The following is a 14,285-nucleotide window of genomic DNA, read 5'->3' on the forward strand; positions in this document are numbered from 1 at the left end:
GCAGAGATAACAACAGGGATATAATTTATTGTAATTGAGATAGCACATGGTTGGAAATGGTTTTGAGAGTAGTTGGGAAGTGAATAGTATTTAAGATTGTGTTTTATGAGTATGGCTGCTCCACCAAGAGCTGTGCCATCGGGATGGTTGGATTTGATTAGGCTGTAACTAGGAATAGATGTAGGAATGCTTTGTGAAATGGGATTCGGAAATTAGAACGATGTCAATGCGTTTATCGAATAGCACATTCTTCAGTTGATTAACGTGGTTTTTTAGACCATTTGCATTGAATAATATAATTACTAATGAATTTTTAGTGAATGAATTATTCATTTTGATTATTTAGAAGGGAAGTAATTACTTTATTTTAAAGTAAAAATTGTTTTTTAGATGCCTTCTTCACCAGCCGAGTGGACAATTATTTCCGAAAGATTTGAACAGTTGTGGAATTACCCTAATTGTATCGGATCGATGGATGGAAAACACGTTGTTATACAGTCTCCCATTAAAAGTGGGAACGAATATTTCAACTACAAGTCTTTCTTCAGCATTGTTTCATTTGCATTGGTTGACGCGGATTACAATTTTCTTTTTGTTGATGTCGGATGCCAAGGCAGAATATCTGACAGAGGTGTTTTCAAAAATAGTATGTTACATAAAAAAATACAATCGGGAAATATGAATTTACCACCACCAAAATCTTTGCCCGGAAAAAATAAGGAGATTCTTGTATTGACAAATATTATAATGAAACCATACTCAGGAGTACACAATATTTGATCCAAAGAAAGAGTATTTAATAATAGGTTAAGTCGGGCACGCAGAACAGTCGAGAATGCTTTTAAAATATCATCCGCAGTTTTTCGTGTTCTGAGAAAGCCATTATTATTGGAACCAGAAAAAGCGGAGTTGGTGGTAATAGCAATTGTGTACTTACACAACTTCTTAAGGAAAAGTAAATCATCCCGAAATATATACAGTGTGTACTGTGTTGAGCGCTTCTGTGATATCAAGATGTCTTTCAATCTGCGATCTTCAGATACTGAATGTCCAATTTTTGGGACACCACAACCGTTATCGGTTGTAATGCTGCCTACCTACGAGGATATCATGAAACATTTTTTATTTATCACTAATGAGATGAAAAAAACATGCAAGAAGAGCCCTTCAATGAAGTTGATCCGGGGAAAAATTGTTAAAAACGTAGTTGAAATATGGGCTAAAGCTTCGATTCCTACTGTGTCCGTTCAACGTGTTGAATCGATGTTTTCGACGTTTTACGAAAAGTATAAAAATGCTAAGAAAAGTATTGGATCTAAAGCTCATACAACTGTGAACAAAAAGGATAAAAGTAAAACAGCGTTGCTTGAAATGGCGCAACAGTTATTTGATATAGCTGCATGTAAGTGCCCTGAACCGAAATTTTGCAAGTGTCCGACTTTTAAGAAGATTCCGTTTCTTGAATTCAAATTTATGGAAGATCAGCGAACCGTTCGTAAAATGGGAATCGGAGGAGTTGATCAAAAAGAAACAAAAAATATGAGAGACAAAGAGGAGCGGAAAATTAAACGGATCGCTCGGTCAAAAAGTCTACAAACTATTAAAAATATTCAAGGTGAATCTACATCAATTTTTTCTCCTGAATCGGAATCAGGTCAAGACTCAGATAGTGAAACGGACGAATGGTGTCCCCAAAAACGCTCATTATCATTGGAATCGAGTTACTATAATTGCAAAAAACTTAAAAACGCATCTGTAGCAGCTGATCGTTTTGGAGTGTCCAGCGGCGCGGCAGCAGCAATTATATCTGGAGCTCTGCAGGATTATAAGCTGGTCACTGGCAGTGATTCCAGTTTGCTTGTTGATAAAAGTAAACTTAATAGACAGAGGTCAAAGATAAGAACTGAAAAACGAGAAGAAGCGTCAATATCACTCCAGACTAACACAGTGACAGCAATATATTTTGATGGGAAACAGGATGAGACTAAAACCGTTGATAAAACCGGAGATAAAAGTCGCACAATCAGTAAAATTTAAGCGCACATATCTGTGTTATCCCAACCAAACGACGAATATTTAACGCATTTAACGCCGGCTGGTGGAACAGGGGAACAAATCGCAAGTGTTTTATTTGAATATTTGCAGAACCTACCTGCATTGGATTTGCGCGCCGTTGGATGTGACGGAACCAACGTCAACACAGGTTGGAAGGCAGGAGCAATCGCATTACTAGAGAAAAAATTAGGATATCCAGTGCAAAGGTTCATTTGCTTGCTTCATGGCAATGAACTTCCCCTTCGACATATGTTTCAAAATATTGATGGATCAACGACTGGGCCAACATCTTTCAGCGGCCCCATCGGAAAATCGCTTGTGCGCTGCTTAAGTCTTCAGGTAGTACAATTTCAAAAAATCGATGTGGAAATTCCAAATTTTGATTCGAAACTTTTGAGCACAGATCAAAAGTACTTAATTGATATTGCCCACGTAATCAAGTCTGGTCATTGCCCAGACAATTTGGCATCGAGGGATCCTGGACCGCTAAACCATTCGCGCTGGGTGACAACGGGTAACAGACTAATGAGAGTTTATATTGGAACAATGAATCCATCTGTTGAGTTAGTTACCTTAGTAGAGTTTGTCATGAAAGTATATGTACCGATGTGGTTTACCATTAGAAAAGAGCCCTCGTGTACTAATGGAAGCAGACACATGATGAAGCAAATAACACTCTCGTCGTACTTACCAACAAAATACAAGGTCATCGTTCAACAAGTAATACAGCAAAATGCTTACTTTCTGCATCCAGAAAATGTTTTAATTTGTATAGTAACTGATAACGATCCTGAGATCCGAAAACGGGGATTGGAATTAGTGTTGTTAAGCAGGGAGACCGCCAAAAAAGAAGGAAAAATTCGTCCATTCCGTGTTCCAAAAATAAATTTTGAAGCGACGCACTACTCGGAACTCATAAGTTGGGATGAAATCGATTTAACTACTCCACCTGTGATGAACAACTTTTCTACATCAGAACTTGCGGATTATTTCAATCAGAATGAACTGCCTCAATTGCCAATTTTAGACTATCCATGCCATACACAAAGCGTTGAGCGTATTGTTCAAGAAGTTAGCAAAGCTTCTAAGATGGTTTGCGTATTTGAAGCACGCGATGGCCTAATTCTGAGTAAAATAAGTCATAGGAAGCTCATGCCCAGTCTTCGCACTAAGGCAGATTACAAGATTTCTACGGAAGAAAAATCCATTGTGTAAAGTGCAAGTATATTAATTTTTTAATTGTCTTATGCCTATTACGCTTTTTTGGTAGGGAGGAAGGGGAGGGTGGGTGGGACTCGATGTGCAGCCACCTCCCCGTGGTGAGTCCTGGGTAGTTCAGAAAATAACTAGCCAAGAGCTGCACCTTTTGTTTCGAATTCTAACTGACTAAAACATAAGGGTTCGACAATTCACGAACACCCCCCTCTCCTCCCGCCAATTAAAACGTTTTTTCAGATCCGCGACCTGAAGACAATGACCGATTTAAATTTTTTAAAAAGTTTGGTGTTCAGGAGCTTATTGGGCATCTTTTTAGTACTAAGGAAAATCGAATTTGACAAAAAACAGAATATCACTACCCCCTAATATACACTCCACCAGGATCATTAGATAGCGAATTAGAAGGCGAAATTATACAAGGAAGTTGGAGACAGGAAGATACGCCTTTATCGTCACTCCATAATATTAGAATCATTCCTTGGAGACCCCCAATCAACGCTCAGGAAATAAGAGAAGAATATGCAAATTATTTTTAATCCCACATACAAACACAGATAATATTCTTACCATCAAGTATCATAATAGGTCAATTTACTCTAATTTTTAAACTAACGTAGTTAAACGTGATCTGCTGAACATAAAATTGTTACGCACTTGTAAGACGGAGACAACAAATATCTTTGTAGCGTCCTCTTAATGTTATGTACTTATTATTAAAATAAAAGAAGTTTCTAAACAATGATCTTGAATATTATTCTATATTATTTACATTATTAATTTGAATAGGTAATGATTTAATTATTTGCGTTGCTATTGAAATGTGTTTATTTAAATAAACGGTTTTATATAAAAAAAAATATTGATTTACTTGTTTCAGATATTTGGTTGCAGGATGTAGTTTTTTTGCTTTGTCACATATATTCATGAGAGGAAACAATACAATTGGAATAATAGTGAAAGAGTGCAGTGAATCTATCTGGAAAATTCTTCAACCTACATATATGCCTGTTCCAAATGAAGAAACATGGAAATCGATAGCAAAACGATACTACTAATTATGAGACCTGTCCAATTGTATTAGTTCCGTAAATGGCAAGCATTGTGTTATTAAAAAATTTGACAACACAAGTTCACTTCATTATAATTATAAAAGTTTTTTTTCCGTGGTGCTCATGGCATGCGCGGACGCCGATGGAATTTTTACGACCGTTGATGTAGGAGAAGCAGGCAGGTTTAGTGATGGTGCCGTTTTTAAAGCTTCTATACTTGATAAACTTCATATCCCAAAACCAACACTAATGCCTAATGATGCTTTTGATTTTCCTTTGTACATGGTAGGAGATGAAGCATTTCCACTCAAAGTAAATCTCATGCGGCCGTATCCTAAGTGAGTTCTCGACAGTGAAAAATGAATATTCAACTATAGAATGTCACGTGGACGAAAAAGCGTCAAATGCGCATTTGGAATGTTAGCGTCAAAATTTGAAATATTTCATAGACCAATAATGTGTCATGAAGACACTGCAATCAAAGTTATAAAAGCAGCATGTATTCTACACAATTTCATTAAATTGATCGAGGGTTATTTTTCAGTTCCCCAAATCAGTAAAAATCAGGAAAATCAATGTACAAATCGAAAGGCGTCACAATCAAACAATAACCATTGTAGTAATAAATCTGCAGAAGAAGTAAGAGATTATTTGAAAATATATTTTTTGAAACCAGAAAATGCATTGCCTTGGCATGAAAATTACACTTTATAAATGTATTAACATGATAAAAAGCACTCCCGAGTATTTTAATAATTTTTTCTATAGATGTGCAAATTGATTATTTCTTTAATATAAAATATACCTGATAATTTAAATTCTTTTCCAATTGAATTCCACGCATTTTCAGTCACGTTTCTTTTACTGTAATCATCCCGAGTGGAATCATAAATACATGGATATTGTTTAACGTATTTTACAAATTTTATGTTCAACGCGGCTTCATCACTCATTTAATTTAATAAGAGAAAAATTGAAAATGAGGTAACACAAATGTAATAATGTGTATTGAATTTATTTAATTTTATTTATTAATATTGAAAAAACTGTATAATAATAAATGAATAATTAAAATAAATAAAATGAATAATAAAAAAACATATTACGAATAGCTCGTTTGCCCAACACTGTCAATAAATATCGACCGGCAACACGACGGTCGTGTCGCTGTCAATGCGTGTTGCTACAAGTTCGCAACAAGAAACTTTGTGTTGCTTCGGTGTGAGAATATTCATTAATTTCTACGTGATTTATCAAATGCCAATATTATTGCTTATTGCCGATTGTTAGTGCTTATTGCTCCGGTGTGAGAGCCACCTAACATATTATGCAAATAGCACAAAAGTGGTGACACGAGACTACGAGAGTCATGACACATGAGATATTTCCAATCGTCAATAAAAATAAAATCTCCAAAGTATCTATAATATCCATACAACGTATATTATTAATTATTATTAACGATACGATGCCACGGATACGGTCTAAATATAATAATCAATAGAAATAATGTTGTCATATATAACATCATAATTATAGAAAAATAATATTATTATTTAGTCAGTGCCCAATGTCCCTTATGCTGTATGGGCCCCAGTACAACTTGCTCTTTCACATGGTACCATTGAAAACACCACTGCTAGGTTTTTACAGTACTGCTATAGCAGTATTATTCAAAAACTGGCATTACCAAATAAAAATATTGCTGTAGCAGTACTTTTGTGTGGCTGTCCGTCAATGTGTTGATATAATATAATATTATTACTTATCAGTGTTGGAAAGTACATGAGTAAAAGTAATCAGATTCTTTTTAAGTTCCAACTCAAACACGTATTTTAAATAATTTCTACTTTTCTAGTATCTGTATTTGTAGTTTGTACTTGAGTCTTGAATACTTTTAAAAAGTATCTTTTACAACACAAAATTATATATTAATAAGAATTGAAATAAATAAGTATACAAATTTAAATTCTTACCTTTTCCCAGTCCCAAGTTGCTATTTTTTATTTTGGCCTTTTCTCGGCGAAATGAACTTTGTAAACTATGCATTTTATTTTTTATCTCTTCCACATCTTTATTCAATTTTCTCAAAATTAAACACCACGCATCGTGTTTCGCATTTATTGAAAAATACGATGGATTTTGTGGATCCCATAGTACTTCATTTAGTCGAAATTCTTCGATTAATTCGAAACTTAATTCACTGGGCCAGTCAATTTTAAATAATTATTCTCACTGGCATACGACGCACAACATAAAACCAAAATAACGGTCCACGTGGTGTTTCTTTGAGCAAGACCAAAATACCGACAGTAATCGGCTCGACATTCGACCTATTCGGCGAACGTTAACGAATAAATCCGAATGCTCACGCACACGTCTACACGCTCGCACGATGGGTCTCACGCAAACATGGGTGAGCATTCTTCACTTTTAGGCTGGGGCCACACGAGCGTACAAAATGCGTTGATACGCACGTACTTTTTGACGCGCGTTGTAGGACTACATTATCGGTTATGGGAGCAGACACACGAGTAACGCGCGTTAAAAATAACGCACGTTAATACGGACGTCAAATTTTATCGACGTATTATCTCTTCGACGCACGTCCAACGGACGTCGAACATATCAACGCCAAAATTAAATTTGTATTGTTTTTAAATATGAACGTCAACTGCGTGGTCACACCGGCGCACTTTTGTATACGCAGTACGCACGTTATATCCTATCCAGACGTTTTTGACCCACTCGTCCACGTGTAATATTATAATATACAAAAATAATTATAATTAGTATTATTATTATAAGCACTAAAATAATTATTATGGCAGCAAATGTTGACTGCGAGATTTTAATAAATGAGGTGCAAAAAAGGCCATTGTTGTGGAACACTGCAGACGAAAACTACAAAGACAAAACGAAAAAAAATACGGCATGGAGGGAGATTGCCTTAAGTATCATTAGCAAGTTTCAAGAAAAAAATAACTCTGAACAAAAAGTAATTTGTAAGTATTTTATTTTATTTTATTATTTATATAATACAATATAATACATCGGTACACAATTCGAAAATACGTTAATTCTTTTATAAATTAAGTTTTTGATTATATTTTACCCATCTGCCATTCCAATTGTCCTTCTTCACTTACAAAATAATTAGATAACGCATCACGATAACGGTTAAGACTTCGAGGTACCAAATAGTTTTCAACAATGCTAAGTTCTTCAAAGCCACTGATTGCTAGTGTATCGTCAAACTTGAACCCATCCCGGTCACGAACAAAATTATGTAAAACGCAACAACATTTAACAATATCGACTGCGAAATCTACGTGTACATCGATCGGTCTGTGAAATATACGCCACTTATTAGAAAGAATGCAAAATGTACACTCTACGTATCGTCTTGCGCGTGATAGACGATAGTTAAATATTTTTTTTCGAACTGGGAAATGAGTACCAGAGTAGGGTCGAAGTAAGTGCTTGTCCAGACCAAATGCTTCGTCTCCAACAAACGCGTATGGTAATGAAATATCAACTCCTGGTACTGTTGTTGATGCAGGTATATTCAAATTATTTTTTTTCAAATTTTCCCAAAGTGCCGAGTTTTTAAAGATAGTTGAATCTGAATATTTTCCATAAGATCCAACATCTACATAAATGAACTTGTAGTTTTCGTCGGCAATAGCTAGCAGTCCAATGGAAAAGTAATGCTTATAATTCATATATAATGAACCACTTCTTTCCGGTTTTATGATTCGGATATGTTTTCCATCAACAGCACCTAAGCAGTTTGGAAAATTTGCTCTTTCATTGAATTCTTTGGCAATTTTAAGCCACATACCCTGATCAGGGATGGGAATGCATATTTCTTTTAATCTGTTCCAAATACTTTTGCATACTTTTCTGACGACTTCACTTGCAGTACTTCTCCCAATCCGATAGTTATAATGCAGTTCTTTAAAACTGCACCCTGAAGCGAGGTATCTGGTGGATAAAATAACATAAAAAAATCAAATAATTTAAAAACTAATTAAAACAATTTAATAATAATTTAAAACCAAATAAACAAAAATATCCACTTAATAACCATTATGTGAAAAAAGTAAACTTATTTTTATTTTTTATTTTAGTGCAAGATATAACTTCGAAATGGCGTACAATTCGAGATAATTATACGCGAAACTTGAAAAAACAAGATGAATGTAATAGATCTGGTTCGGCGGCTAAAAAAATTAGACAGTACGTCTATGGTGAACAGTTATCATTCCTGAGAAAAACTAAGGAGTTACGTAATACTGATTCTAGTTATGCAACAACTGAAGACGATGGAGTAGACAATTTTGATGAAATTGAGCATGATTCAGTGACTTGTGTTGACGATGGTATAAATAACAGCAACATAGATATGGAAATCACAGCAACATCTTCAAACGAAAAATCCACAAGTAAAAGAAAAAAACCCAATGTGGAACATGCATTAATCGACTTTATGGAAAGCCACAAAGCATCAAAGAAAACCTCTGACAACGATGAGGATTTAGCTTTTTTTTATTCATTACTACCATCGGTTAAATCTTTAACTATGGATCAGAAATTTGAATTTAGAATGCAAACAATGCAGCTCCTACAAAATTTAAAAACGCCAGAACATAGTCAATTTTATAATACTTCATCTACAACTTTCAATAAAACACCCGCAAATTTCCGTCCAACATCATCTTCGTCTGCTTTGTCTTATTACTCTCAATTCTCCAGTGATGAGTTGTCAAACGAATATACAACTATGGAAAATGTTAGTTATTTAAATCCCAGTTCATAATTATATTTTTTTACGCAATATTATTTAAAAAAGTAAAATATTATAATATGTATACCTATTAATTATAAATATATATATATATCAATATACATTGACTAATAAAGTAACTTAATAAAAAATAAAATACCGGAATAATAACTTATTTTTATAAGAGTAAATTTTACTACAAAAATACCTACATACCTCAAAGTTATCACCAACATTTCTTCGGGCTGTATGGCTAATCGCATATTGGTATTTTGTAACTGAATATCATTTTTGATGCACAGTAAAAGTTCATCAAATGATCTTACAGACATGCGGAAGTAGTTAAAAAATTTTGACGAATCTTCTCGAAGTTTATTGTACAACTTCACGTAATGACCATTTGTATATCGTTCACAATTTATTGGATGAACCCAATGTTCCCTTTTAGTCCGTTTTTGTTTTAGGTATAAATAGGTTAAAGAACTGAAGGAAAAAACTTCATCTGGGTCCATATTTAAAAAAAACTTTGTGAAAATAGTACGCAAAACGTCTTTACAACTTTACAACCAAGTAGATAGTAGATACTAGATACAAAATCAATGATAACACATTTTTAACGGACGTCATATTGACGCTCGTGTGCCCGCTCTAGTGCGCGCGTTAAATAGTACGTCCGTCGCAACGCGCGTACTTAGTGCGTCCGTTGTGTAAGATTTTATTTACTAATATTTAATTAATATGATAAGTTTTTATACTAATTAAAATAATTAGATTTTTTCAAACCATGGCAATTTTTCTTCGTCACTCATAAAATAATAAGATAGAGCATCACGAATCAAATTTGTATTTCGATTTATTCCTGAATTAACTAAAACATCAAATTCTTCAAATCCATTTATAGTTAGTGTATCATTAAAACTAAATCCATCCCGATTTTTTTTAATGATCAAGGTTCATTAAGTTAATAGATCTATAGCTGTAAGCTGTAACCACGAATAATCATATTTGGTGAAATCGGCCCTAACTTTCTTTAGATTTTAATTTTTTAACTGAGTTAAAAAATAGCATTAACTTGCCAAGCCTTGCGTTTAATTAGTATTAATTTTCATTTTTCTTTTGTTAGGTTTTTCTGTTGTACGCAAATCGTTTATTCTGCGTAAAACCCTGACATAGTGGTTAGAACCGGTATAGGATATCGAATTTGTATGCTAAAAATCAGCATGTTATTTCACTGGACAGGATATAATTTGTAATAGTACCTACTGGCTATTTGAAAATAAATAACCTCATATTGGTCACTATAGAAGCAAACTATACGATACCATATAATAATCTTATACATTTTTATGATCAGAACAAATTAAAATTCTACGGGAAGTTATAATTAATTTTAAAATTTTATTACACTTAAGCAACAATGACTAATAATAATCAATTTGAAAAGCTGTTGCTCGAGGCGTGGGAACGGTGCACGGACGACGAAACTTTGCGCGAGTCAGCCACGTACAAATGTGCAAGACAGATGTTGGCAAAATTGACGTGCTCCGGTCGACGAAACAATGAAGAATTATGTCAACTTAAATCGTTGATCAGTGCGCTGAGAGCCGGTAATGAAGTCTGCTGTCCCAAAGAGAAATTTGGTGGAGAAGAAGCATGTTGCCGTTTGGAAGTCGTTGAGTTGTGTTGCCCAGAGGAACAGCGGCCAAACGAAACTTGTGAGCGTTCAAATGACGATGAAATGTGTGGGATATCCTTATCCAAGACTACAGAAAAACCTGAACAGGTTATATACCCGCAGTTGCCCTTTCCAGACACTGATGCCGATTGCATACTGAAGTCGTCCTTGGTGACTGTAGAAGACAACGTCGGTCTGCAACAGTTCTTTCGGGACGTGGCTGTGAACACTTGTGATCGCGGTGATTTACTAATGCGTGTCACGCGAGACGTGTTGACAGACTTTCGGTTTTTTGTCGACAGCGTCTTCAGCAACCGCGTGACACAGATTGGCATGGTGCTTGCGCGTGAGCACATGTCTATCCGCGACCGGTACGCGGAGCTCGAGTCCCGGACATTAAACCGGGCGCAGTTGTCAGTGTTTCACGTCAAGGAAGTGATGCCTACATTTGACTGGCAGCGGTATTCATCGGAACCAGGCTACATCAAGTCTGTGGTGGTGTCGAGTTGTCTGCAAAACGCTCGGGCAGAAGATACGGATGAAGATGCTCGGGGGAAGGGGCTGCTTTACCAACTTAACTGGCTCCGGTCCGAAAATGACAGAGCCGACAGCGAGAACCACTGTCTGCATGAACAGCACGCCAAGCTGACGGCTGAACTTTCCACAATAAATGGCAACATATCATCAGTTCAGTGCCGGGCGGCCAACGACATAGCGTGTCTGTCAGAACAGCTGGAGAAACTTCGATCAAAGTCTTGTGAACAGATGGCAATTATAGACAAGCTTATGGAGGATATACAAATATCCATTCAAAATTCAAAAAAAGGGACAAAGGCGGCAGTGACAACGCGACGTTGTATTTGATTTAATCGTGACTCTGTAACTGCAGCGATTCAACCAAATAGATTTTACGCTACCTACTGCAGCATGTGAAGCTTTTCAGAAAGTAGCTAAAATATAGGGAATTACCTACAACTATTATTGTATATGTACAATATTATGGATTATGATTTGATTATGCATACCAATATTATAATATACAGCCTAGTAATTCACTTTTATTTTAGATATTGAAAAATGATAATATTAAATTTAGACAGCATGCCTCGTCACCCAGCCCTAAACTTTGTCATGTCCGCTTTGAGCTTAATCATGATACACGTTTGCTAAAATCATATCGCCTCTGTAAATATACGTTTCTATGGTGCCAGTTTGGCTGGAAGCTTGTCATTCCGTTCGTTCAAAAAGGTGGTCCCCTCAGTTTATCTTTATCTTTTTGGTACAGAGTTCAAATAATTTAATTGTAACAGTAGTCTCAGTGTTCATGGACACCGTCCATTAATGAGTGCTGAATGCACAGCAGCAGAATCAATTCGAACTTATTTGCTAACCAGAACTATATTGATCTGAGTCAACCAGTAGCTAAAATAGTCGACGAAAATAAATGGAAGCCCATAAGAACGTCGCATTAGAAATTTCCAGGCTGCTTACTTGCGTGTATATATGCATAGCTACTAATTTAACTTAATAACAATAATCTTGCTTAGCACACACTCAAATTTTTCAATTTTTTTGTTCTAAAGCTTACATGGCTATATTAAACGTTTTAAACATGAGAGTGGAAAAAAAAAATTGATGGTAAGACTTAGTTTTAAAGTTATCTAACTATTTTATATTATTCAAATACTAATAGAAACTTAAATGTTCATAATTTGAACTTTAATTTTAAATAGAAATAATACAATGCTCAAAAAGTCTTTATTTTAAAGTTTGTTGAGTTTTATACTGTTATTATTTAATATTAGGTATTCTTTTTAAATTATTTTATTCAATAGTAGTTAAAAAATGTAATTGTTAAATTAAATTATTATTCACTGATATTTATTACTATGGTGATTCTGATGGCTCATCAATAAACATGCTTAATAAAGATACGACTGATTTCGAAAGGTACCCAAATGATCCAGCTCTAGTTAACGATTCTCAAATAACCAGTGAATATTTGACATATATGATTTCGATTGGACCATGCCAACCTTTAGCTTCAAATATGCCAGGTAATTATTCCCTTAAGGCCAAAAGGAAGCAAAATAATAATGTCCGATCTTATAACGACAGTTATTATTTTAAAATGAACACGAATCGTCTAAAGATCATTTAAACTCTGTAATAATAGGACATTCCATGTATGTTAAGAATAGTCGAGTTGATATAAATGATGTTAGACTAATTTCAAATACAAATGTAGCCGAAAATAGAAAAACAGTAGAAGTTATAATTGAAATAATTATTTACCCTGTAAGACAAAATATTCCGTTACGAGGAAATGATGAAAGTGTTACTTCCTTGAATCAAAGAAACTTTTTGCAACTCGTTAAGTTATTAGCCCATTATCATCCTATACTTTCTCATCATATCGATGACTACACAGCAATACCTCGTAACTCGATTTTACCAAATTGTTCAGGAGGAGCGAAAAACTGTGACACGTATTTGTCAATTATAAATAATTTTTACTTTATTCTTCTTTTACAATTATTCTTCATCGTTAAATAATAAAAGAAATCAAAATTTTGATATTATTGTGTAAATAATTTGACTTACGAGTTCTTGATTTCATTAAATTGACTTACGAGTTCTTGATTTCATTAAATTGACTTACGAGTTTTAGATTATAAGTAAATTTTACTTACGAGTTTTTGTGAAGTAAAATTTTAGAAAAATAGATTAATACTAAGATATAATTTATAATAAATTAAACTTTAAAATAATAATTTATTTTTAAAATACTTGCATAATAACACATTACAATACCTATTACCTATAGATACTGTGAGAAAATGGAGTTTTTTACGACTCCAAAAACCACCCACAAACTGAGGGGAACACTCTGTTCGTGACCTACGAGCAACACCGCGTGTAAATCCGATGATTGACGTCGGTGGAGCTCGTAGGCTTTGATACACGCAGTGATAAGTTGAAAGTCACAGATTTAAAAAAAAAATAATGTTCATAAATATGAGTATAAATTCAGGTGACACTAATTAATAACTGTATAATAGAATAAGAAGCGTAGTTTACGGTAATCACGAGGTTTTATATTTTAGGTTTTACAAATAATATTTTTAAATAATAATAATGGCAATAACAAAATAATAACAAGTTCACACAGGTGAATAATAATATAGAAATTTGATTTATAATCATGGGACAATTGGGCAACATGGCAGGTGTGGGAAACAAAAATGAATATAAGAAAGAAAACTGTCACAAGACATCATAATGATTTTATGTGTTCTCCTTTTTAGTTATAATAAGAATAATAAAAACAACTCCTGGCCCACGGGAGACAACACACCGCATTACTCGTGGTGGTACTCACAGGGTTACCGGAAGGGTACGTGTATCGTATTTTTGACAGTAATAATTACAATCATGATCGCCAAGGTGGCGTAAAGCTTGCGACAGCTTACTAAGGGAATGAACGGGAGACTTGCGT

At 34.5% G+C, this 14,285-nt stretch overlaps 2 protein-coding genes across 2 annotated transcripts; one reads left to right on the forward strand and one right to left on the reverse strand.

Annotated features, from left to right (window-relative positions):
- The first annotated feature begins 4,445 nt into the window (after nt 1-4,445).
- On the forward strand, nt 4,446-5,036 carry LOC132932774 (uncharacterized). The gene is made up of 2 exons (XM_060999139.1): nt 4,446-4,660; nt 4,772-5,036. The coding sequence occupies exons 1-2, from the start codon at nt 4,446-4,448 to the stop codon at nt 5,034-5,036; spliced, it is 480 nt and encodes a 159-aa protein (XP_060855122.1).
- A 2,390-nt stretch (nt 5,037-7,426) lies between these two features.
- LOC132932776 (uncharacterized) lies at nt 7,427-9,623 on the reverse strand. The gene is made up of 3 exons (XM_060999140.1): nt 9,328-9,623; nt 8,167-8,309; nt 7,427-8,106 (listed from the first exon to the last, which is right to left on the reverse strand). The coding sequence occupies exons 1-3, from the start codon at nt 9,621-9,623 to the stop codon at nt 7,427-7,429; spliced, it is 1,119 nt and encodes a 372-aa protein (XP_060855123.1).
- Nucleotides 9,624-14,285: the final 4,662 nt, after the last annotated feature.

This window comes from Metopolophium dirhodum, chromosome 1 (assembly GCF_019925205.1).
Source record: "Metopolophium dirhodum isolate CAU chromosome 1, ASM1992520v1, whole genome shotgun sequence".
Lineage (NCBI taxonomy): Eukaryota > Metazoa > Arthropoda > Insecta > Hemiptera > Aphididae > Metopolophium > Metopolophium dirhodum.